This window comes from Melospiza melodia, chromosome 1 (assembly GCF_035770615.1).
Source record: "Melospiza melodia melodia isolate bMelMel2 chromosome 1, bMelMel2.pri, whole genome shotgun sequence".
NCBI lineage: Eukaryota > Metazoa > Chordata > Aves > Passeriformes > Passerellidae > Melospiza > Melospiza melodia.
In genome coordinates, this window is record NC_086194.1 from 5,625,021 (window position 1) to 5,650,858 (window position 25,838).

Here is a 25,838-nt window from a genome sequence, read left to right on the forward strand (position 1 = left end):
GCGGGGAGATGCGGGGCGGCGCGGAAGGGTTGCGGGGCGGTGCGGGGAGATGCGGGGCGGTTCGGAGCGATGCGGGGCGGTACAGAGAGATGCGGGGCGGTGCCTCCCGCCGCTCCTGACTCAGCGCCCCGCCCGGCGGGGGCAGGAAGCCGGGCGGGCCGGCCGGCCCCGCTCCTGTCACCGCCTGCGTCAGAGCCCGGAGTTTTCCACTGACGGAAAAGGGCAGCGCGGGGCGGCGCAGCCCGGCCCGGCCCCGGCAGCGGAGCGGGAGGCGCCGCGCCAGGCACCGCCGCTGCAGCCGGAGCCGCCACCGCCGCCGCAGGTAGGGACCGGGCGGGCAGCGGCGCCGGGATGGGGATGGGGATGGGATGGGATGGGGGAGCCGGCGTGGGCGGCGAGGGGGAGGCTCTCGTTCTCGCGTTTCACCACCGGGGGCTGCGGCTGCGGGGTCCGCTCGGTGCCTGCCCAGCGCGGGGCTCGGCCGCCGGTTCCCGGCTCGGAGCCGTCCCGCCCGCTGTGCCGGGGTCGCTGCCGGTGCCCGCCGCTCGCTGCCGGCGGTCGCGCCGCCCCGGCGCCGTCTGGCCGCGCTGCCGTGCCCGGCGGGGCTGCGGCTGGGGCTGAGCCGCCGGGGCAGCGGGACCGCGTTCCCTCCTCGGGGGAAGGGCCGCGGGTTTGTTCCCCCCCCGAGCCGGCCCCCCGCACTCTGCCCTACGGACACCCCAGCAGCTTGATGATATTTATTAGGAGTAGCGCAGAGTTCCCTTCTCGCCCCGGCCCCGGTAAGTCCAGGCTCCGCTCCATCCCCGCGGTTCCAATTTTTTGATGTTGAGAGAAAGGTTGGGGAGGGGGTTGGGGGGAGCCTTGCCGGCTCGCTCTTCCCCAAATGCGCCCGGCTGGGGATGCTTTCCCGTCGCTACAGCAACACCTACCGACGGGCGCACGGAGGGACGGACGGGCGGACAGACGGAGCGGGGCACCCCCCACACCCCCCGCCGCCTCCCGAAATAAGGCATCGCGGCTTTTACAGCCCACCTGAATAAAAAGGAGGGGAAAAAATAAAATAAAAAAAGGATACCCCGTCTCCCGCCCCCGAGTTCTAAGTTTTCTCAGGTTTTTATAATTTTTTTTTGCCTGCTCCCCCCCGCTCCCTCCTCTACCCCCGGCATCCTCAAAAGTGTCTGTCACCTCCGAGTTACATAATGTCGCTGTAGGAAGAGGCTGACACACAGGGACAGCCCTTTCCTAAAGCAGCTCAGCCTCGCTAACGCCTGGAATGCCAACGCCTGGGTGGGATGGATGGATTGATGGAGGGATGGAGGGAAAACCCTCGCGGCCCTTTACAAACCTCGAAGTCACAGAATGAGGGAATCCTTAAGGGCTGGAAAAGCCCTCTAAAATCCCCGAGTCCAACCCTTCACCCAGCACTGCCAGGTTAAGTCTTATCATCTGTTATCAGCAATTGATCGCCAATTATTAATTGATTTTATGACTTTATTTTTTTTCGTGAAAATGGTTTTAGTTTTGCTCTGCTGAGCAGTTTGCAGAGGTGGCCCGTCAAGGTGTGTGTGTGCGGAGGGGGGTGGGGTTATTTTCAGGATGGTTGGGTTTGTTCTCCTCCCGGAGAGACTCCGCAGCTCCCGGCAAAGGCTTTAATAATTCAGCGCAGGAAATGCGTGCGTATATATAGCAGGGAAGGTAACGCACAGCGTGTACCTACAGGAGGACAAATATGGAAACCTGGTGTGAATTATTCATGAGGTGTGATCAAATAGAGGATTTTCCTAGACAAAGCACACTTCGCTGTTTTCCTGTTTGTTACAGCACAATCTGCGCCGAGTACATCCGAACCTCCTTTTATTTTGGGCCGTGTCAGATAACCTTTAATGTATTTGCTGAAATCTCTTATTTACCTTTCAAGCTGTCACGGCAAGAACTAAGGGGCTTGGTAGAAAAATCTGACAAGCCTTTTTTTTTTTTTTTTTTCTTTTTCTTTTATTTATTAATTTTTTTTTCTTTGTGGCCTTCCAAAAATTAGGAGCTGGAGTAAACACTTGTGCTGCTCCTTCCGGGGAAGGTGTTTTGCCTGCTCAGCCTCTGACAGGAGCACAAACTCGCGGTGCTACGGACTGATTCATGCTCCCACTCCGCAGCACGACGTACTTTGGGTTTTGCTGTTGCATAGTAGGCAGAGGCTATTTTTAACCGGAGCAAGGTTATGAAACCTTAGACCCAGCTGGGTGAAAATAATCTGGTCTGAACTGGAAAGCACGGCTTTGTGTGGCTGGGAACACGCGTGGGACTGTCCCCTGGAGGCTCCTGGTGGGATGATCCCGCTCCCCTCGGCTCCAGCCAGCCCCGAAATTGGGAAGTGCTGTCATCGGGAGGCTGTCACGGCGGCACGGGGGAAACCACTTAAGTAAATATGCGAAGAATTAAAATAGTTAAATGATTGAGCAATGAATCAGTGCTGATAGCGTGGCGATTATTCAATAACCCTGAGGTGTTGCTGGGCTCACCGCTGCTGTTAGACATCAGATTTCTGGGATCGCACAGCGGCAGGCTCAGCTCCGCAGCGCTTTTTTGGGGGGGATTCTCACACCGAGATCTCTTTAGAGCCCGCAAGAAACGGCGGCGTGCAAACAAACACCAACCCCGGCGGCTGCTCCACCAGCTGCCCTCGCAGCCGTACCTGGCTGAAATATGCGGTGGTGCTTTTTAAACTAATATTTACTCCTGCTAGACCTGCACAGCCACTGCGGCTCCGGGGGAGGGAGCGGAGCCGCTCTGACTCACGGCTCAGCGCGGTCCTGAGCTCGCTCCCAGCGTCCCGGTGTGCTGGGAACGCTCCATCCACCTCGCTGTGGGCTGGAATAAATCCGCTGTGCCCTCCTGGCATGCAGAATTCCACTTTGTCTCCCTGAGGTTTAAAGTCAGCAAACCAGCTCAAAAAGTCACCGGGGAACAAATGGTTTTAGTGCGCTGTGCTGAGTTTGGGGGGGGTCAAAGGGATTGTTTCTTTGATCGCTTGGCAAAAGAAACTTTGCTTTCAATAACTGATGCACAGATCGGGATGCTTCCATTCTTTGGGATGCTCTGCCAACCAACCCCCCCAAAATCTGAGATATTCTTGCTCCTGGGTGTTCTCCTGCGATGCCATGGGAATTGTGGCACAAGCAAAGGCAGCTGCTGCAGTCGCTGTGAGGAGTTTCCTTTGCTTGGCTTGTGCTGCTGCTTCAAAGCACATCTACAGCCCCCAAACACAGCTCTGAAACATCTCCTCCTCCTCCCAATTGTGCCCAAAGCCTCTTTGTGCAGTCTCCTGGAGACTGGACACTGGTAGGGGTTTTTTAGTTGCCTTCCTCTGCACTTGGCTAAACAAATGCCAAACCTTCTTAAATCTAAATTACTCGAAATATTTACTGTTGAGACGTCGTCCAAGAGGAGGATAGTTAAAACATTAATTCCTTGCATTCCAGTGTGTTAGGGCTTTACCCTGCAACTTGTTGGGTGCCAGAAATGGGACTTTGCAGATTGGGTTCCCTTCCCCCCCCAACTGGACTGCCCCCTCCTATTCCCCCCACCCAAACTTTAATGCTTTAAAAAAAAAAAAAAAAAAAAAAAAAACGGAAAAAAAAAAAAAAAGGAGGGAGAGAGAAAGAAAGGAATGCACATCTGGGCTAAATATTTGTTAGAAAGTATTCCCAGGATAGTGGGAGTTCTGGTGCCAGAGAGGAATTCCTGCGGGTTTGATCCATTGCATTATGTACTTGTTCCAAAAGCTGTTTTCAGTAAAATAGATGAGTAAGAAGTCTTAGCCAAGAACAGAATGTCTTTTTTGGCAACTGAAAGGAAGATAGGATTATTTTATTTCAGGTTATGTAAAAAAAAAAAAAAAAAAAAAGAGAGAGAGAGAGAAGGTGGTAAAATCCTGCACTCCGTGGAGCCTGCAGAGATTTGCAATGGCAAACTCAGATGCAGATATTTATTTTTTCCACGCTTCTGTGGACATTTTTGGGACTTGCTTTTCAGACACTGCTGGTTCCTTGCAAAATTACTGCAATTAAAATATCCTAGTTGTGTCTGAATGGGCCTCGGGGCTTTTTTGGCTGAGTGACCAGTGGCCTTGGTGACATGGCTTTAAAGGCAGCATCCAAATTGCTGGTGTGAATTCTGTCTCCACATGCCAGGGTGAGGAGGGAAGCAGAGGATCACCCTGGCTTTGGCAGTAAAATGCCTATCTGGAGGATTTTTTGGGGTAGGGTAGAAACAGACACTGATGGGTGAAGCTCCACTATGTCTCTCTTGAGAAGGATTTGAAAATTTGGCTTGGAAAACGTCACAGCCATAAATCAGCAATGAGGGGGAAAGTGTGACAGGAGAAAATCACTATATTTTGGCTGGTGGGCAGCAGGTTCACCAGCTTTTTCCCATTAGCTGGGAATCCTGTTTGCACAACGCCTCCTTTGCATTAACAAAACAATAGGTGTCTTGAAGAAGACAGTGAGCCAAAAGTGGGTTTTTTTCCCCTATCCATTTGGCTCATTCTCATAGATGGGGAGCTGCACAAACCTCCCTTCATCCTCCTGGCTGGTGATAGTATTTAAAAAATAAATAAATAGAATTGCACCATCTTATGCACAGCTTGCCTTGGCTCTGGCTCGGTGTTTGTGTTAGCTGGGTTCTCTGGCTGTGGGAGAGCGCTCTGGTTTCCCTCTGGGGTGGCTCTGGGGGGATGTGGTGCAGCCCCTGATGGGAGAGGTGACCTGAGCATCAGGGCTGCTGCATCCTTGGTCCAGCCCTGGGAGTTATCCCTGTCTCAGCAGCATGGCCTTGGCTGTTCCAGCAGCCTCTGGTGTCTCCCACGGGACTTGGATGTGGTCAGCATCGCATCTCTGAGGGTGTTTGCTCTTGGAAATGTGTCCTACAGGCATTCTAGGGTTCCTCCCTCCCTTGGCTACAGTGGCATCCCTCACTGTCATCCCTCACTGTCCTGTGGAGCATTCTCTCTGCAGCAGGAGCTGATGCTCTTTCAAGCCACATGAGGGATTTTTTTTTGCAAAGTTTTTGCCCCTTCCAGGTGTGGACAGTGGGGTCTGCAAACCTCTGCAAACAAAAAGCAGCCCAGGCTGTGGATTTCAAGAATTTCTTTGCTCCTGATTATTTCCTAAAGAGACAGAGCAGGAGGCACATGCACAAAAATAAAGCAAATAAAATTTTGTTATTCGCTGTTTTGCGGCCACCTGCGAGCTCAGCTTTGCCATGGAGCTGGAGCAGGCAGCAAAGGGGTTAATCCAGGTGTTGGGTAGGACATGTGCTGCTGGGGCTGGAGGGTGGCCAAATCCACCTTCTCTGCATCTATTTTGGATTAGGGCCAAAAAAACAACAACCCCTCTGTGGCAAAACCACCTGCAGCTCCAGGTCTGTTGAGGAGGAGGAGGAGGAGGGATCCCTTCTCCCCAGGTTCAGGGGGACGGGCTGGCCCTGTAAGCACGCCTTGCAGCCAATGATTAACTCCTCCAGGCCAGGGAAGTGCTCCAGCCAGGGACTTTTGTGACCTTTAAGGTGACTATTGTCTCCTGGGAAGCTGGTGGTAAACATAATTAGGGAGGGTTGGTGCGGGACTTGGAAGGAACTGTGTGCTCCTGTCCTGCAACGTGATATGCTTGGGGCTGCCAGGACACTGAAAATCCCATGGTGGGGAGGTTCTGCCACTGGTGTGGTGTCTGTGCTGTCAGAAGGGCAGGTTTAGAGCTTTTTTGTTTTGTTTTTTTCTTTTTCAGAGACTTAACTTCAGACATGCAAAGCGGGGTGAGAAAGTGTTTGGGTTGCAAAGAATGGAGAAGTTTTGTGTGGTGGGAGGGGATGTGGACTGTGTGTCTGGCACCCCTGTATCTGCACTGCCACCATCCCAGGGCTGTCTGCTGTCCCAGGTTATCCAAATTCTAGGGATGCTTTAGCTTTTGTGTATTATGGGGTAGCTGGTAGCATCCCACATTGCTGGGGCTCTCCCCTCCTTGCTGGAAGGAGTTCCTGGGCTGGGGCTGCATCCCTGCAATGTGATTGTGTCTGACATGGTGGGATGGGGTCAGAGCAAGCCACCCCTCAGGCAGCAGCTCTCAGCTCTGGGGATGGCTCACTGGCTCCCAAATAAGCTTCTGCAGCAGCAGGGGGAGCTGGGCTGGTGTTGCCAGAGTCTCAAAGGTGGAATGATCCACCATCAATGCATCCCAGGCTGAGTGGGTGCTGATGTCCATTAGAATCATAAAATATCCTGAATTGAAGGGGCCTACAAAGATCATCAAGTCCCAGCTCCTGGCCATACACAGGACCACCCCAAGAATCCCACCCTGTGCCTGAGAGCATTGCCCAAACTTACTGTAGGCAAAGGCTTTCATGTTTTCTTTTTATGTCTCCCGAATTTGCACAAACTTTATAAAAGCAAAGTTTAAAAGATGCAATACAGTTATTTTTGGCTTTCTTTTATTTTATTTTTTTTCCTTTAAGATGAGCAGGGGCAAAGCATGCAGGAAATTTAGGAATCTAGGCAAGTACAGAGCTCCTTTGTTTTTAATTAGCTGCGTTGTTTTTAATTGCTTCTATGCTTGATACATAACCCAGCCTAAACAAGAATAGCTTATTGAATGGGGGACTGACTATGAAAGGCACCGTGAGGAGAAGGGCTGTTCTTCACAGTTGATATATTTGTATTTCAGTGCTTCATTTAATAAGTCTGTTTCCCCGGGGGGCTGTAGCAAGTAAATCATGCCAACAGATTGTTTTCTGCAAACTGGCTTATTTTTGTAATTAGCAAGACGTTAAAGCTGTAACTGCATAGAAAGCGATCTGGGTGAGGAGTGAACATGAAAGAATTAGTAAGCAAAATGTAATACTTACTCTTTGATGACATTGGTGTTGATTGGATTGGTTTCTGGACAGTTTGTTGTCTGGGATAGTCAGTTTTTTCTGCAGTGTTGTGGAAATGGGAGAGAAATTCACAGGTGTGCACAGCGAGTGTAGTGAGATGAGGTGTTTTAGGGGCAGCACTTTTTGGGAATCACATCTGTATGACCAAGTGGATCTGATGGGGAAGTCTTGCTGGGGGTTACAGCTGTCCTGCTCATCACTAGAAACTGCTAAAATTTCCCCGGCTTCATGTTGTGTTTTTCCCTTTGTTTTCCAGTTATATGACAAAAACGGCGTCACCATGAGCGGAGTATTGAAAAGGAAGTATGAAGAGCTGGGAGATGACAGCACCTACTGCTCCTCCTCCTCCTGCTCCCCCCTGTCCTCCTCAGCATCCTCAGGCTGGGACACCGATGAGGAGAATTCCCGTGGAGAGCCCAAGCCCAGCTCTGCCTTAATGTCCAGCTTCACCCGTGAGTAGCTCTGGCTTTCCCAGGGTCAGCCATGCCTCTGCATGGGGTTTTTGTAGGGTGGTGGTGGCTCATCATCTCACAGAACGCCTTTGGGGCACGCCTTTATGGCTGGAAGTAGTTGTGGCACCTGCTCCTTGCTGTGACACTGGTTTATAATCATCCATCCTCCTCACAGTGGTCTTCCTCAGCCCTTCCTTCCAGTATTTATTATTCCTTTGGAATATTTTTGCTGAAGTCCAGGCTTGCAGGAATAGAAACCCAAGGATGGGTGTGCACAAAAGCATGTGGGTGCCTCCAAGCCTTTGCTGCAGAACCATCCCACCAACCCTCAATTCCCTGTCAAGCTGTTTCACAGGCAAAACCTAATCAGACAGTGAAGGCCTGTAATGCTCTTTTTAAAAAATGATTAACCAGTAACGTAATTACCATTTCAGAACTTGTTTCCTACGTAAATTGGGTACTTTGCCAAAGAACATGACACGTTTGACATTGCCTGAGCTGCTAGTACAGATAAAAGCTATTTTGTTTTCCCAGCAATGTAAGTTTTGAGAGCTTTTAGGAAAACACACAGAAGGCAGGGTTGTAAAGCCCTTTATCTGCCGTGTGAAGGGAAAAATAAAAAGTACAATAGAAGAACATCTTCATGGAGGAGAAATAGTCCAACCTAGTAAATTATACTGAACACCCACTGTATGTAGCAGTTAAGGTCCACTTAGCAGACATACACAAACACGCAGTGGTCTGAAAAGGCTTTAGAAGTCTTGTAATAATAAAGAGTCTCATTCTTGCTTGTCTTCCCAGGTTTTGTGACAAAACAATGAACTTTTTGTGCTCTCTGGCTCAATTGGAAAAGGGTCAGGAATGGGAAAACAATTTCAGAGGAGGGGTGCAGGGAGAGGGAAGCAAATGCCAAAGTGCAGCAGCTCGGCCGATAGATGATCGTGGTGGTGAACTTGCCTTCTGATAAAGAGCTCGTGTTTTAGGAGATTGAGTCAAGGTTATTGTGAAAATGCAACTCGCAGTGCAGAGATATGATCAGAGTGACTGCAGGGCCCAGTGTGAACCCCCAGCTATTGAGCAGAAGCTGCTGACACAGCTGCGTGAACACTTCTTTTTTATCTTTTTTTTTTTGTTTGTTTTCACATGAAACCGAAACACTGTATTTTGGCAAGTGAGACCTGTGAAATGTGGGTGCAGTTAACTGTCCAGTCTTGCACTTTCACAGCCTTTGGGGCCCACCAAAACAGCTGAGCCCCTCGGGTTGTTGCAGAATTTTCCTTGGATCCCATGCAGGGCTGCTTGTGGCTCTGCCTCCCAAAGAGCAGGGCTTGATCCCAGCTCTGCAGCACTCACCCATCCTTTCTGGGTTATTTTTTTCCAACCAAAGCACCCCTGCACTAGCAGAGAATGGGACCAGAAATGCCTCCCCACCACAAATTTGGGTGTAGCTGGCTCTTGTTCCTGCCACACTCATGTGGCTGTGCCTGGCTTTGCTTTCTTGGCAGGCCACACTCATGGAAACTCACTGGCTCTGAACCTGCCCTGACTAATTATTCCCCCTGCATCTCCTGTGTTTGCATGTGCAGCTGTGCAAGGCCAGGTATCTCTGGAGAGGCTCTGCTCTAAGTGATGTGTGGCATGTTTCAGCAGTTTAAGATAAACCGGAGTCATGTATTGCCGTGTTTACCCAGGGATCACCTGCACAAAGATTAACATCTTTGCAGCTGCTCTCAAATGAGTCTCTTGAGAATAAACCACAGATTCAGAGTTCCTCCCAGTGGATGGTGAGAGGAAGTACCAGGAAAAACAGCAATTTTGGCTGTTTTCTGCCCTGCCACAAAAGCTGGAGCCTTGAAGCACCAGGAATAGCAATGCCCTGGCATCCCAGGAGCAGACCAGGGGCTCCTGAGCGTGGGGCAGAGTGGATTTAGAGAGGCAGATGTGTAGGTTGCTTGTTCATTATGCTCTGCCACACGTGAAGAATAAGCAAATGGATGTTCCTGGGGGAAGTCAAGCAGGAAGGAGAAGCAGCAGCCACCTTGTAGGGTGAATCTCATCAGTGACTCTGATGCAGCAAGGCTTGGCTCAGCTTCCTCTCCATCCTCATCCCACCTCTGAAGTGCTAGCTCCTAAAACACCACCAAGCAATGTTGTAGCTTTGTCCCAGTGTTTTTCTGTTGAGAGAGTAATTACAAATCCTGCCTGTTTGTAATATTTCTATTCCATCTGCAGCATGGCTCAGTGCTTTTTCTTTTTTTCAATTCTCCCTTTTTAGCCACGTCAATCCTGAAGAAATCCAAGCGACTAAAGAAGAACAATGTGGAGTTTGACCGGGTCACTGTGTTTTACTTCCCACGCTGCCAGGGCTTCACGAGCGTGCCCAGCCGTGGGGGCTGTACCCTGGGCATGGTCAGCAAGCACAGCTCCTCCCGCCAGTTCACGCTGGCAGAGTTTTCAAAGGAGCAGGAGAACGTCCGTCGGGGCAAGCTCGAAGAGAAATTAAAAGAGGAGAAGTTGGAAGCGTTGAAATGGAAAGTGAGTGAGGAGTGTGGGGCTGGGTTGATGGGGAGCTGGTGGATGCTGTTGGTTAATTGGCCAGTTTTTAGTAAGAGCCTCTGAGACCTGAGAACATCAATCTTTAACTCTCAGTTTGGGTCTCCAAAAAACACAGGCTCCAGTGGGGGACTTTCATTTAGTTCTCCACCTTTGAAAAGTGAAAAGACACAGAAGACATTTTTGCTCTTTTGGTAGTACCTCTCTATCCAGGGATCCACTTGAGACTCTTCTCGGTGTCTCCCAAAGTCTTTTCATTTCTGGTTTAGATACTTGATATCCCAGTCAGAAAGACCAGTCAGGTCTTGACTTAGATGTTGATCCTGAGGTTGGCCACCATGGGGAAGAATTCATCCCTTCCTTATTTCCCCTCAGCTGCGGGCTCCAATGGTCCTGAGTCCCAAACTAACGCTTTGTCCATGTTCTGCCCTCAGCTGACCATGAACGGCACCAAGGAGTCGGAGGAGGCCAACCAGCTCACCATCGAGGACATCTCCGACGACGACATCGACGTCAGCAACGTGGACCTGGAGGATGGCTTCTTCCTGCAGCCCTACCCCGCCAAGAAGAGACGGGCGCTGCTGAAGGCCGTGGGCGTGAAGAAGATCGACAAGGAGGAGAAGCGGGAGCTGCACAACATCCGCCTGTCCCGGGAGGACTGCGGCTGCGACTGCCGCGAGGTCTGCGACCCCGAGACCTGCAGCTGCAGCTTGGCAGGCATTAAATGTCAGGTACAGCCTCACCCCTGGGCATGGGGGGATGCTGTGGCTCCAGCTGGGTGTTAGAGCAGGGGGGTGTGAGCAAGAAGAAACTTACTTTTGCTCCCTTATGTCTCCTTTTGGACCGTTTTGTTTTGCTTTTTGGTTTTGGAATCTTTGGACAGGGCTGGGGCAGCCTGTAAATCCATCTGCTTCCACCTCCCCTTGGAGGTGAGGAAAGCTCTTGGAGCATCCCTCAGGCTGCAAGGCAGGCGCTGCTTGAAAGCGTTCTCTTCCCAAATCACACACTCAGCCATCCCCAGGCTGCAATGAGAACGTCCCTGCTTTACATTCCCATGAGATCCATACCTGCTCGATCTCCTGTTGGGCCACGTGGGAATGTCTGCAAGGAAGAGCTCCTTGCTCCTCACACGAGGCTGCGCTCTCTCCCCCTCCCCCAGGTTTTATTTTTAATTCCTTTTTCTTCTGGTGTGTGTCACAAATCCCAGCGCGCTCAGGCGAACGTGGGAGTGTCAGCTGAGCGTCAGCCCACAGCGGAGCTGTGCAGGCCACCTGCACTGTGGGATAATCCCCCTCTATTCAATTAGGGAGTTATATTTTTCAGGGTATTTTTTGCAGGTGCCTGCCCAGCTGTATTTAGGGAGCCTCATTCCCTATTCTGGGCGCTGCTTTCTCCCTCGCTGCCGTGTTTGGAAGCTGGGGGTGGCGGAGGTGGGTGCGCACACACGGGTGCTCCATGTGTGTGTCACAGCCCCCCTCTAGTGGCTGCTGCAGATCAGATAGTGAAATCATTAAACAGCAATAAAGAAAAAACTCACTTTTGCTCCCTTATGTCTCCTTTTGGACCATTTTATTTTGCTTTTTGTTTTTGGAATGTTTTTTCTTCACTTGTACTGAAATCCAGCTTTTTATGACACCTCTTCAAAAGAGCGGGGTGGTTTTCTTTTTTTTTTCTTCCTGCTTTTAAACCCCTCAGCTGTTACTTGGTTTCTCAGGGCAGACGAGTCACGGGCAGTTTTGGTTTTATGCCACTGGGTTCAATCCTAACCCTCCCCTTCTGTTTTTCCCTGTTGCCAGATGGATCACACCTCCTTCCCCTGCGGCTGCACCAAGGACGGCTGCGGCAACACCGAGGGCAGGATCGAGTTCAACCAGGCCCGCGTGCAGACGCATTTCATCCACACCATCATGAAGCTGGAGCTGGAGAAGCAGCAGCAGCAGAGCAGCGAGAAGGTGGCGGAGGCCGAGCCCCCATTCCGGGAGCGGCTCCCTGCGCTGGGATGCGCGGCAGGGAAGGGCTCGCTGGAGGAGCGCGCGGTGCCGCTGGCGCCTGCCTTCCAGTTCAGCCCCGACCTGGAGGCCCTGGGGGAGAACAGCTGCAGCAGTGACATGACAGACTCCTCCATCTCCTCCCACCCCAGCGAGGACCTGGAGGAGCCCTACGAGAGCCTCCCCTCCGACAAGTCCCAGTCGGACGTGGACGACGACGGCTTGGCGCGCATCCTCCACTTCAACGACTCGGACGCCGAGGAGGAGAGCAGGCGTGGCCAGGATGACCTCGGCTGCTTCCATCCCACCGACTTCTTCATCGAGGACCACGGCAGCGAGGCCAAGCCCGTCCCTGGCCACTTGTCCCACCTGTCGGAGTGCCTGGATGAGAATGCCAACCAGGACAGCGGGGGTTTGCTGGAGGATGCAGCCCACGGGAGGTGCGATGGGCTGTCCTGCTGCGCCCCCTCCTCCACTGAGCCCTGCTCCAAGAGCTACGCCGACCTCAGCCTTTCCTCTGATTCCTTGGATTTCTTCCAGTCCTTCTCGGACTATAACTTGGGACCCCTTTACAACTCCTTAAAGGAGTATGAGAACCTGGATAACTTCTCAGCGTTACAGTTTCAGTTGCCTAATTTCCCTGGCTTCCCGCAAGCCGGAGATCAGGGCTCCTGTTTCTTGGAGTCCCTCATTGGTTTGTCTGAATCCGTCCCTGAAACCCCAGCCCCTTTCACAGACAATCAACTTTTGGAGGATGCCATCAAGTCATCACTGATGGAGACAGTGAAGGTGTGAAACACTGATGTGGCTCAGGCAAGGACTGATGCCAAAAGGAAAACGGAGGAACAGTTGGACAGGCAAACTTTCACTGAAAGGATGGTGTGCTACTCAAATCTAAGGAGGAAAAAACAGCAACAGCAGAAGACTTTCTAAGCAAATTAACTATTTTTGGTCTTTATACAACATGGACGTTTTGACATACTGCAGCTACAATCAGTTCTCTTGCTGTTTGTGAAAAAATTTCTAAACTTTCATGATGGGGTGGGGAAGGGAGGGAGGGAGAAAGACTTTCACATGAGAATTTCCTTCTGTTTTGTACGAAAAGACCCGTTGAGAAAAACTCCTCACTAACGTTGCCAGTCGTCCATACAGCCCCTTCTAGAAACGTTTCAGTGTTGCAGGAACTTTTTAAGGCAACTTTTTGATGCTGTATTTATTGTGAAAATTTGTGGTTTGCGTAAGAGTTGGCCCAACACACTCTTACGTTTAAATCTGACGAGGTTTACAGAAGAGATCCATACACTATATACATAATCATTCTTCATCTATTTATTGCAAATTCCAGAATTTAACTAGCCACTGAAGCTTGAACTAGCATGAAACCTTATTTAAATTGGTAATACCTCAGATGTATTATGTGTACAATCATATTTTTTTGCATAATATATCTGTATTTATTTATTTTCTACCTGTAGTACGTGAATAGCACTGTGGTTTGTCGATGACCTGGAAGGGCAATAAGGTCTTCAAGAGGAAGATGACCCTGGTTTTCTGAGTCTGAACGATGTTGGCTGTTTGGTCTTCACTTCACATTTCTAAAAACACTGAACAGAAGTGGTGTGGGAGGGGAGGGACAAGGGAAGAGTTTGTGCAACATCCCTTGGTTTCTCCCAGCCTTGTCATAGACATGAGAATGTTGGTCTCCATAATGTCTCCATAATGTCACTGTGGAGAGCAAAGCAAGCAAAACCTTCAACTATTTAAGGAGTAACATTAATACTAGCCCGAAACAAAACCCAACCCCTTTTTGTAAATTATTTTATAATTTATTTAATTTCCTAGGGATTTGGCCATGAGATCTTTCCCCATCAGTTATGGTGCCTGAATATGCAGAGGAACTGTCAGCAGCGGTGGGGAGGTGGAACCAAAAGGACCTTGGCAGCCCTCATGGGGGGCTTTGGGAGAGCAAAGCCAAAACAGCAGCAGTGCTCAAGCTCCTCAGCAAGTGCTCCTTAGGACTCCCCAGCACCGAGGATGTCGCAGCTCCAAAATCCAGTGGGTCACGCTGATTGTACTATATTTTTATAGAGGCGAATCAAGTAATTCAAGCAAAACAGATGGATATGAAATTTTTTGGGTTATTTGTCCTGTGAGTAGAGTTTTTGAAGACCTGAAGACCAAGCTGGAAAACGGAAGGCTTTTGGTTTTTAAAATGAGAGAAACCTTTGTGTTTAGGAAGGATGCTGGAGGCTGCCTTGGCCTTTTGTTATTTAAGTCAGTCTGAGAGCATGACACTGGCCATGAGATGTAACTGGACAAAAAAAATCTGTGCATCAGTGATACACTAAGTGCCTACACCAGTGGTATGGAAAAAGCAAAATGGATTTAAAACCTACTGGCTTTAAATTCCCCCTTGGAAAATTTGGTGATGGGAGTGATTCCTGGCATTACCAGCACAGGAGGAGGAGACAGTTCTGGTGTCCCCAGCTCTGCTGCCCTGGGAGCAGCTGGAGGGAACTTCTGGGGGTGCAGAGACACACAGACAAGGGAACCAACCCCGACACACGGATTTGAGGATTTTTCCATTGGCTGAACTGTTTCTATCCCTGGCCACAGGGATGGTGCTCTTGGATACCTGCTCTTCGACAGGTGCCTCGCTGCAAACCTGCCGGCAATTTAGGAAACTTCTGGCGTACGAAACGTGGGTTGCTTGGGGTTTTTTTTAAAAAAATCCTTATTATTGCTATTTAATTGTACATCTTCTCTGGTATTGAGCCGGTCAACTTGGAAGGGGAGCTAACCCCCATGGCCACGATCGGGTCCTGAGCCCGCGCTCGCCGCCACTTCCTCCTGCAAGGCGACTGTAGGAATACTACTGGCAGATGGAGGATTTCCTGGATATATCTATTATTATTATAATTATTATTATTGTTATTATTATTATAATTATTATTATTTTTATTATTATTTTTCATTGTCGTCATTGGTTCTTTAGACTGAAAAATCCCCTTTCCGGTTATCTCCTAGGTGGTAGTTCCTTCAGTTCCTTCAGACTGCATCCAAAATACTGACAGTTGAAAGTCTGGTAGCCTTCTGTATTTATTGGCACTAATATATTTTGTAACATTCCTAGGTTTCTCTGCATATATATATTTTTATATATAAAATATGTTGATATATTTTATATATAAATATATATATACACACACACACACACACACTTTTTTTTTAATGAATTATTGGGATTGACTCCTGCCTTGTGGATTTTTTTTCAGTAATTTATTCTTTTATTTGTGTTGGTGCCAAAAAAGAAAAAAACTTTTTTTCTCTTTTTTTTTTTTCCCCAGGGCACTGAATTGTAAATATATAATTTTTTTTTTTCTTCTTGGTATCTGTGTAAAAAGTTGCCTGTTAAACAGTTTAAAAACTGGGTATTTATTGACACAATCTGTAATTATCTAATGTATTGGTTGGAACACTTTGGTTTCAACATAGCTTTATTTTAGCTTTCTTTGTGTATATATTGTGATTATGTTGCTTAAAGGTACAAGTTAAAAAAAAATGCTTTATTTTTACCTTATCCATTTGCATTTGTTTATAAAAAAAAAAAAGCATATTTGTCTACAGCTGCTGTCTCTCATTTCATCGAAGCAATATGAAGAAATTTCCATTACACTTTCAATAAAAGAATTTTGTTTGAAATTCTTCACTAATGTCCATTTTGTGACACAATAACCTTTTCTTTTTTTTCCTAAATAAAGTAAAAATCAGTGCATGCGATGTGGTTTTTCCCAAACTTTTTAGCCTTGTAGATGGTGGCTGCTTGTCTCTAAGGGATGATGGAATAGACAACAATCTTGGCAGCATCCACATCACCAAGGAGAAATCTTGGGAAACCCTGGAAACCACTTTCCCTCCTGGGTTACAAATCATTTCTTATTGCCCCGTGGCCCCCCTGGGACCTGGAAGGATGCAGCTGGGCAGAAGCATCACCATGGTCCTGTGCCCCTGGGGAAAAACAGAAAAAATACACTTGGTCATGGCAACAGCACGGAAAGAAGGGAGTAGCATGTGAAGCAGCAGCCCACTGTACAAAGGAAAAAAGATGAATAAATCCCAGGAATCTAGATGGGGAAAAGCACACCTCTCCCATGGGTCTGTGGCTGTCAGCACAGGCATAAATCATAACCACTGCCATTGACCTGAAAGCAAGGGAAATTGGCCAAAGAATGCCATTGTCTAGTTTTCCATTGGGAATCCATTTATAAAGGTTGCCATCTGCCCCCAGAGCAGAGAAGCTCAATTAATTGAATAAACTATTTGTTACAAATTATTTGCTGAGCTGTAAAAGCAGAAATACTGAAAAGAGGCTCATCCATGGAGGCTCTGCAACACGCAGTGAAGCTCAGCTTGCTTACCCACCCAGAGGGATGTGTTTGGTTGTGGGTTTCTTTTCTTTTAGGGGGTTTATGTCTGTAATTCCCTTTTACATTACCTATTTTCTGACTGGGAGTGGAATAGCTCCCAACATACAGCTCCAGCTGCAGCACTGATGGGATTTTGGCTCATGGTGATGACTTTGTGTCGTGCATTGGCACAAGACATCATCACCAGGGGACCCTACAGCCCCAAGGGACAGTGCTGAAACAGCCCCAAGGTGCTGCATCCCACCAGCCTCTGGCATGGGCATCCCCATGGGGAGTCACAGACTCCTGGAATGCTTTGGGTTGGAAGGGATTGTATTGCAGACCACCTAGTTCAACCCCTCTCCTCATGCCTTTCCCTTCACCACATTGCTCTAAGCCTCATCCAGCGTGGTTTTGGGCACTTCCAGGGATGGGGCATTCACAGCTTCTCTGGGAAACCTGTGCCAGGGCCTCACCACCCTCAGAGTAATTAATTTCCTCCTAATATCTAATGTAAACTTGCCCTCTGTCACTTCAGAGCCAGCTTCCCTGTCCTATCACTCCGTGCCCTTGTCCAAAGTCCCTCTCCAGCTCCTTTAGGGACGCTGCTTTGGATGCAGCCCACAATGGGGCTGGGGCTTCCTGGGCTGCCAGTGCACACTGCCAGATTGTGTCCAGCCTTTCCTCAATCCCACCCAAATCCTTCTCCCCAGGGCTGCTCTCCAGCCATTCTCCACCAAACCTGCGTTTGTGTTTGGGATTGCCCTGACCCTGGTGCAGGATCTTGGGTTTTTTTGGTTTTTTTTTTTTCCATCCCATATCAGTGACAGACTAAAACTCAAATGGCAACATGCCAATAATTGGCCATTCTGCAGTGCCCTTTCCCTGGGAAAGCCAAGTTGACCTCCAGGTCTGAGTTAAAGCCTCAGCTCTTGGAAAATCTGGGGAAAACTTCTGCTGAATTCCATTGGAAACTTCTGCTGGAATTCCATGGCAAACTTCAGCTGAATTCCATGGGAAATGCTCTTGGATGGGCAGAGGAAGTGCCTGTTGCAGTGACACGGGTCTGGAAGCCCCAGCAATTCATCACCTGGGATGCTTTTGTTGCCTCTGCAGAAGATCTGAGGCTCCTTTACCCACTGCAGCGTCACACTGCTCAGACACGCTTCACAAACCTGCCCTTTTCCTTCTGTCGGCGAAACAAACGACAAAAAAAAATTAAAAAAAAATCCAAAAAAATCCCCCAAACCTCCTGCCTGCAAGGCAAGCATAAAACCCTATGGATGCCCACAGTCCTGCAGAGCCAATACCCCTGCTCTCACATTGCCCCGCATCTCCTGGCTTGTTTGTTTTGTTTTGTTTATTTTGTTTGCTTGGTGTTTTTTTTTTTAAATTTTCCTGTGACGGAGTTAAAGTCCACCCTCGCCGTCACTTGATGAGAAAAGTCCTGGAGCGCAGATCCCCGCACGGCGCCAGGTCTGGAGCCACCGGGGCTGGCGTCACGGGCTGTTCCCGTCCCCGGCTCCCAATGACTCATCCCCTTTCCGGAGGCACGAAACGCTCCGAGCCCTGCTGGCACCTCGGGACCAGCCAAAGCAGGCGATGAGTAACGCTGTGATTAGGGAAAGAAAAGGAAAATATATGGAAATAAAGAGGGTGGTTGTGAAAAGTGCACATCGTATGGCTCTACGCAGATATTTGCTATATTTTATGTATTTTACTATATTTTACGTATTTTAATATATTTTATGTATTTTACTATATTTTACGTATTTTACTATATTTTACGTATTTTACTATATTTTATGTATTTTACTATATTTTATGTATTGTAATATATGTATTATTTATGTATATGCAATTTATGTGTTGTATTGATTAGCAGCGCTGTATTAGCATTTTAATAACATGGTAAATGTAGTTATGTAGTTTTGTCGTTAAAAGGTAACTTTTGTAGGTTAAAATAGGAGCTATGTGTGTGGGATATTTTTTTAAGAAAGCAATGAGGTTCTCACTGCAGATAGCCACAGGACACCTGAATCTTTCAGAGAAAGAGAATTTATTGCTCCCTTATCAGGAGAAATGAACTTCTTCCTGCCTTGCTCAGCCATGAGGACGCCATTTAGGATTAACAGGAAGAAGCTGACCCTGACCAGACAGAATCCTTTGTTTGAATGGAATTTAGGCATAATGTATGAGATGTATGAATATTCAACAGGCTATTGCTTTTAAGGGTTAAACCTCTGTTAACCTGGGTCCTTTTTTGGGCTTATTTTGCTCAGAAAAAGGTACCTGGACATCTATAACTCCTTGTTTCTATTGTCTCATATTGCCCTAATCCAAACTGTCCAAGTTATTATTACTCTAATTATATTATTATTTTTATAATAATTTTATTACTATTAAACTTTTAAAATTTTAAACTTTTAAAATTTAAAACTTTTTTAAATTTTAAATTTTTAAACTTTCAAAAACCAGCGGTTGGCGTTTTTCACGGTGGCGAAGCCCTGAGCAAGGTGGGGACGGGTTTACCTGGGGTCAGTGAATCAGCCCCTGCCAGGGATGGGAAGGAGCAGCTCTGCCTGGTGCCAAGTGGGGCGGGAGTGCCAGCTGGGTGTCACCAGGCTGGGACAGGGCTGTGTGACAGGGCTGTGAGACAGGGCTGTGTGCAGGCAGCTGGATGGCCTCAGCCCTGCCAAGGGAAGCTGTGGGTGGCAGCTGGTTTAACCCTCCCGAGGTGCAGCTCTGTGAAATCAGGTGGGCACGGCTTTAACAGCAGCACCTGGCAGAGGGACCATGTCCAGCCAGCCCCAAAACTCCTCTGGCCTCACACTTCAGGGGAAAGGTAAACTCCCCCTGGCAGTGGTAAACTGCTGCTTCCAGGCCATGAGGGTGCTCTGAGAGCTGGGGGTGTTCACCTGGAGAAGGGAAGGCTCCAGGGAAACCTTAAAGCTCCTTCCAGAGCCTGAAGGTGTCACAGGAGAGCTGGAGAGGGACTGGAGACAAGAGCACGGAGTAATGGGTCAATAGCTTTAAAATGAAAAAGGAGAATGGCTTTCAACTGAAAGAGAGAAGGTCTGGATTAGATATTGGAAGGAAATTCTTCCCTGTCAGGGTGGTGAGGCTGCCCAGAGCAGTTCTGGATTCCCCATCCCTGGGAGTGTCCAAGGCCAGGCCGGACAAGGCTTGGAGCAACTTGGGATAGTGGAAGGTGCCTCTGCTCATGGCACAGGGTGGGAACTGGATGATTTTAAAGTCCCTTTCAACCCAAACCAGGAGATGATTCTATGATTCTCCTCCACAGCTACAACCAGTAGGAATTTTCAGGGCTGCTTAATCCACACACGGCCATCAGCTTGTTTTACCCCTCCCAGCCTGCTGCTGAATAAATGGCAGTATTGCCATCTACTGGGCAGCTGCCTCCTTCTCCCAACCTGTCAGCTGGCCAAATTGCTCCTGGACAATGCTTGTGGGACCAGATACACCACATATCTCACTAAGATATTATAGTAAAAGAAAACAAAATATGGCTTAAATGTCCCACTGAGGTTTGGAGGAGAGATGGGGGTGTCCTGGGGCTTCACTGGCCTGGCACACACATCCTCAGCTGGGTGAAACCATCTCCAGAAAGAAAATGGAGATGATTTCAAACCCACCTACCCGCCATGGATAAACCTCTATTTTGAGCAGGGAAGCTGAGTGAGGACAAAATGTGCCTGACTCCATTATATCAGTAGGTACATGAAACACACCAAAACTGGAGTATCTGCAACCACAGAGCTGAAATATTCTGTCACAAGCACAGGGGCTTTTAGTCAGCCCAGTTGAGAAGGCTGAAAAACTTGAGATTCCCTATGGATCACACGAGCCACACACTGGGCTAAAACATTACAGAATTAATAACATTCAAGGTTCTCCCTCCAAAACAAACCTGCTCCCCTGAGATCCTCTGCAAAGGAAACTATTATCTATTACATTACCCTGGAAATAAATACTTGGCTACTACTTTGGAGTAAATAGAGATGGGAACTTAATGGTACCTAAGTGCTTTTCATAGTCAGAGCATCCCAAAGCACTCTCTGGTAATTAAGGCTGAATGGCTGTCAGGAGGCAACTGGGCCCCTTGTACACACATTCCCAAATATCCATCAATTTTGCCTGCAGGTGAGCAAGAATTGATTGGTAAAGGAGTGGTACAATTTACAATTTCAGCTGCAGAGGTTTTGGGGTTGTCCTGATAAAGGACAGCAGTGCCAGGGTAGGATTTAGGTGAGGAGATGTCTGTAACCAGAACATTTTTTGCAGCCATGGTGTGCCTGGGGGCCCTAATGCTGAGCTTAGCTCTGTGTGACTTGAAAGCTCCACAGCTCTGCTGTGTTTTGGGGCACCTGAGATGCTTGAGGGTATGAAGACATCTCCATCGGGGTGGTGTGTGGAAACCGAGGGCACTGGGAATATTTCTCTGTCTGCTATGGGGTGCCCTGACCCCCAGGGCAGCACTGGCTTTGACCCTCATTCATGGAGAAAGTTTCCCAGACTTCAAGATAGACCAGAATCCACAAAAGTGTGAAATGGATTATAGAGAGCAGTGTAGGTGTGTCACTTGGTGAGAAATTGAGGTTTTGGGGTTTTTAGTGTGTTGTGGATGGCAGCAAGATGGAGGGCACAGGGTGTCATCCTGGGTTTCTTCTCCATGCTTCTTCTTCCTCCTTCTCCATGGGTTTGGGTGGCATTTTGTAATTGGGCAGAAAAGTCCCCATTGCAGTTATTGGGTTAAAAGGGAAATAATCCAGGTCTCAGTTCTTAATTGGATAGTTTAGTCTTAAAAGCCCTTGGAACAAGAGATTGTTGGCCATTTTGCGCCTTCTAATGAAAAGCTGCTGAACTCCCAGCAGTGAGACTGCTTTACTGATAAGAAATAATAAACACCTGAGTCAGAACATGAAATAACATCTCAAATGCCTTCAATCCTGACCCAGAGAAACAAACAACTGGTACCCCCACAGTGGTGAGATGACAAGGGACCTCAGGAAAGCTGTGCCCTTTTAACACAGAAAGGGAGGATGGGATGGGATGGGATGGGATGGGATGGGATGGGATGGGATGGGATGGGATGGGATGGGATGGGATGGGATGGGATGGGATGGGATGGGATGGGATGGGATGGGATGGGATGGGATGGGATGGGATGTTCTCACACATTTCTAATGCCACTGACCCCTATATTTAATCTGTGCATCCCCTGCTCCACAGCATCTGCAGGCTCCCCTCTCAAAATACCCCAAAGTGTTGCAGCCAGCCTTACACCTCACCAGAGCACCCTACTCCTGGCAGAGCCAGCCCTCCAGGAGCTGATTCTCCTGTTGCCACAGTTATCTCCTTTTTCTACTCTCCATAAACATGTGGGCAGCACCAGCTTTCCAAAATGTAGTTAATTCCCCACTTCAGCAGCACCCTTACCACTTAGTTTTGGGGGAAAGGATGTGGACATTCCCTATGAGCATTGTAACAGCTGTGTTTTCCCAGTACCTCTGGATATTTTGTTGCTGTTAAACCTATCATCTCCACACAGTAAATCCTGGACAGGCTTTCCAAGGTGGGCTCCTGGGATCAGAGTTTTGCCCAGCAGAGCTGAGGAACACACAGCTCCAGCCAGGCACTTGGATGGAGGGAGGGAAAGGAGGCACAGGAGAGGCACACATGCCCTGACCATGTGCTGCCAGCTCCTGCCTCCCTCTTATCCTACACAATAAATCATGGCTGAGCAGCACAAGCTGTTCCTGTCAGCAAAATGCAGAAGGAAAACTCTGCTCTTGGCACTGGGGATGTGATAATGACCCTGAATCAGAGCTGTGTTTCTCCAGCACCTGATTCTCCTGCTCCTGTGGGCAGAGCCTGAGGTTTCTCCTCCTGGCAGTCGTAGGAACAGGTCCAGGACTTGTTTATGTGGTAGAAGGGTTTAAAGGAGCAATGTCCAGCCTGGGTTTCAGGGCAGCGTGTGACCAGAGCTTGCAAGCAGCTGATGGAGAACACAGGGGTTGTTGCACAAGTGTGGGCAGAAGCAGGGACAGCTTGTCACTGCTGTCACATCAGGGAATGTGACCGTGTTCACAGGGGTTCTTGGATGAGGGAAGAGACGAGGATCTGACTCCATGTTTCAGAAGGCTGATTTATTATTTTATGATATATATTACATTAAAACTGTACTAAAAGAACAGAAGGATTTCATCAGAAGGCTAGCTAAGAATAGAAAGGAATGATAACAAAAGCTTCTGTCTTGGAACTGAGACTCCAAGCCAGCTGACTGTGATTGGCCATTAATTACAAACCTCCAACATGAGACCAATCCCAGACCCCCTGTTGCATTCCACAGCAGCAGATAATCAATGTTTACATTTTGTTCCTGAGGCCTCTCAGCTTCTCAGGAGGAAAAATCCTAAGGAAAGGACTTTCCATAAAAGATGTCTGCGACAGGGGACAAACAGAGGATGGCTGTGGTGGTTTGGGTTGTGGCAAGGCATGTGCACACTCCATAAATTCCTGGTGTGGTCCCAGAAGCTGCAACATCGCCCAGTGATTCCCATCTCTGCTCAGTCCTGGCCAGGGACAGAGGCTGATGAGAAACTGGAGCCCTCTGGGACATCCCAAACCCCCTTACAGCAAGCATACAGGGTTAGACCCCCAGCCCAAGCATCAGGCACAGAAATACTTCACTTCTCAGCATATGAGTAATTTTGGGTAGTAGTTTGGGAGGCTCCCTTTGTAAGCTGTAATTTCTCAAAATCTTTGATCTTGTATCTTTTTAATTCCTTCTTTTTGAGGAAGAAACTTGAACACAGTCAAACAAGGTCTCAGGTGCCAGTGAGCTCCTGACATTTGGCTGCTGAGTGTTCTTAGAAGGGATATTCCTGGGACAGAGCACACCCAGGCCCTTTTAGAAGTGTCCTGTCCATGGCAGGGGGCTGGAATTAGATGATAACTTTAACCTTTCCAGCCTGAACCATTCTGGGATTCTATGGTGTAGCAGCAGAAATCACACATGCTGTCTGAAAAGGAGCAAGAGCCATTCAGCACTATTAAGGGGTGGGAAAACTGAGATTCAGGGGGTTTTAATTTTTCAGAACTGCCAAACTACTGAGCACCCAGGAGACACTGCCAAGTGCAGCATAATAAAGTTGAGAGCCAAGAATACAGCCAGGACTTTGCTCCTTCACAAGCCTTACAGAAAACACCCCTGGTTTCATTTTCGTCTGCCATAATAAGGAAGATTTAACTGTTTGCAGAGCAGAGCTCTGGGAAACAGAGGTGAAAAGCAGCTCCTGTGTGTCACTGCTTATCTGTGGGTCTGCAAGCAAACACAGAGGGCAGAGTGCAAGGCTGAGACACGGCACCTTATCACTCTTGGCCCAAAAAGCTCCCTTAGCAGTCGGTGATAACCGTGTGTGACATTGCCTTGGTTGGCCAATGCCCTCTAGTGGCTTCTGGAGAGGAGAATTGAGCATTCCCCGAAGAGGATTTTGCTAAAATAGTGCTGTGCCCCAGGTGTGTGCAGGTTTTAGGAGATGTCTGAACCCAGGACATCCCTCTGGCTGCCCTGGGTGATTCGAGACCCTGGCAGGGGCTCAGAGACCTTGGCACGGAGTCAAAAACACCGGTGCCTTTGATTTTAACCCATGGAAACAATTACCAACTTTCTGTGAAGAGTTACAAGCCACAAGGGTTTGAGTAGAATGTTAGTGAATTTATCACAGGGTGAAAAAGTAGAATTTTGGGGATTTTGAATGGGCATCTCCTCCTCCTCCTCGTCCTCCTCGTCCTCCTTCTTATCCTCCTTATCCTCCTCCTCCTCCTCCTCCTCCTCCTCCTCCTCCTTCTTCTTCTTCTTCTTCTTCTTCTTCTTCTTCTTCTTCTTCTTCTTCTTCTTCTTCTTCTTCTTCTTCTTCTTATCCTCCTCCTTCTTCTTCTTCTTCTTCTCCTTCTTCTTCTTCTTCTTATCCTCCTCCTTCTTCTTCTTCTTCTTCTCCTTCTTCTTCTTCTTCTTCTTCTTCTTATCCTTCTTATTCTTCTTCTTCTTGTCCCCCATTTTCTGCTGTGATGGTGACACTTTTGGATTGGTTAGAGTAGAGACAGACTGTCTAACATAGGTGATAGGTATTGGAAAATTATTGTAAATAAAGTACAGGTAGTTTTTAGTATAAAAAGCCAACACCATCCCAAGGGTGGTCAGTGTGCCACAGCCCAACCTGCTGGACAGACCTCAGCAGGTCAGAGAAAGAATGTCATAGATAAGAGAAAATAAACAACCTTGAAAAGCAGAGCTGAGGAATCCCAACTTCTTCTTTGGTCACGGGGCTGGGAAAGAAAAAGACTCTTTAATATCTGGGGAGCCATTTCAGCAACACAAAACCCAAGAGGAGAGATAGGACATGGGTGGTTTAAAATTATTAAAGAGCTAAATCGAAATCCTTCATCCATAAATGTGCATCTCACACATGGCAAAAGGGAGAAAGGGGAGGTTGTGGGGTTCCCTGTGTTTTCCAGGAGGATGGTTTTGTACTTTATAGAATCCTAAAATGATTTGGGTTGGAAGATTCCTTAAAGGTCACCTCATTCCAACTCCCTGCCATAGGCAGGGACATCTTCCACTATCTCAGGTTGCTTCAACCTGGCCTTGAGCTCTTCCAGGGATGGAGAAGGGATGGTTTTGCAGATCATCAGAAGACAAATCTTGCATTTTTGTTCACGTACACCTTTTCTTCCATCATCCCCCTTCCCTCCCTTTAACAGCTCTGCTGTGTGTCTAATATTTGGAAATATGATTCACTGCAGACAGACTTGCCCAGACTGAATAAGGGCCTCTGCACACCTTACAGCACAGGGGATTGTTTTACACGGAATTTATTGCTCCCTGCTAGAAGAACATGCACCAGAAATGCCCTTTTCTACATTCTCAGTCCTAAAAATCATCCTGTACAGAGTGAATTTGAGAACAAGTTGGAAGGATTGTGCTTTCTATGGGCTGAGTTTGCCAATACACTTGAGGAAAGTGCTCTCTTTAGGAGCATCTCTATGATTGAAGCTGTTTGTTTGGGAATATGAAGAGAAGCCAGTTCTGCAAGCAAAACCTCTGCTGGCTGCTGTGAGAACAGATCAGGACAGGAGGATTTTACTGGTGCTCAGCAGCATAACACTGCTCTGTTCCCACTGACCTGGGAGCACCGAGCTGACCACCCCTGCCTCTGGTGGGGTTATCCCTAAGGAACCCCTGTCTTGGTTTGAACAGACAGGTGTCTGCTAAGGAAGGCAGGAGCCCCCCCTGAAATGTAAAATGTAAATCCCTCCCTCTGAATTATTACAATTTTGAAATTAAGTGGGTCACAGGCAAAAATACGGGAGTAGGAATAACAGTTCTTTATTCAGGAAAAAAATTAAAATAAAAATACATTGATACAGAACAACCCTGCCAGAGTCAGAGCAGTCCCTGCCCCCTGTGTGTCAGGGGGTGTCCCAGCCCC

General features: G+C 48.2%; 1 protein-coding gene across 2 annotated transcripts; it reads left to right on the plus strand.

Annotated features, from left to right (window-relative positions):
- The first annotated feature begins 242 nt into the window (after positions 1-242).
- CSRNP1 (cysteine and serine rich nuclear protein 1) lies at positions 243-15,000 on the plus strand. 2 transcript variants are annotated; one of them, XM_063177498.1, is made up of 5 exons: positions 243-322; positions 7,181-7,376; positions 9,652-9,911; positions 10,364-10,660; positions 11,726-15,000. In XM_063177498.1, exons 2-5 carry the CDS (start codon positions 7,205-7,207, stop codon positions 12,710-12,712), a joined length of 1,716 nt encoding a protein of 571 aa, XP_063033568.1. In that variant the 5' UTR covers positions 243-322; positions 7,181-7,204; the 3' UTR covers positions 12,713-15,000. The 2 variants fall into 2 exon arrangements, with proteins under 2 accessions (XP_063033568.1, XP_063033487.1); XM_063177417.1 differs by lacking the exon at positions 243-322 and adding an exon at positions 2,021-2,416.
- Positions 15,001-25,838: the final 10,838 nt, after the last annotated feature.

Excerpts from the sequence above, each read along its gene's own strand:
- CSRNP1 (XM_063177498.1), top strand. The coding sequence starts at position 7,205 with ATGAGCGGAGTATTGAAAAGGAAGTATGAAGAGCTGGGAGATGACAGC. Across the intron at positions 7,377-9,651 it reads CTTAATGTCCAGCTTCACCC|CCACGTCAATCCTGAAGAAA; the intron begins GTGAGTAGCTCT and ends CTCCCTTTTTAG. Across the intron at positions 9,912-10,363 it reads TGGAAGCGTTGAAATGGAAA|CTGACCATGAACGGCACCAA; the intron begins GTGAGTGAGGAG and ends TTCTGCCCTCAG.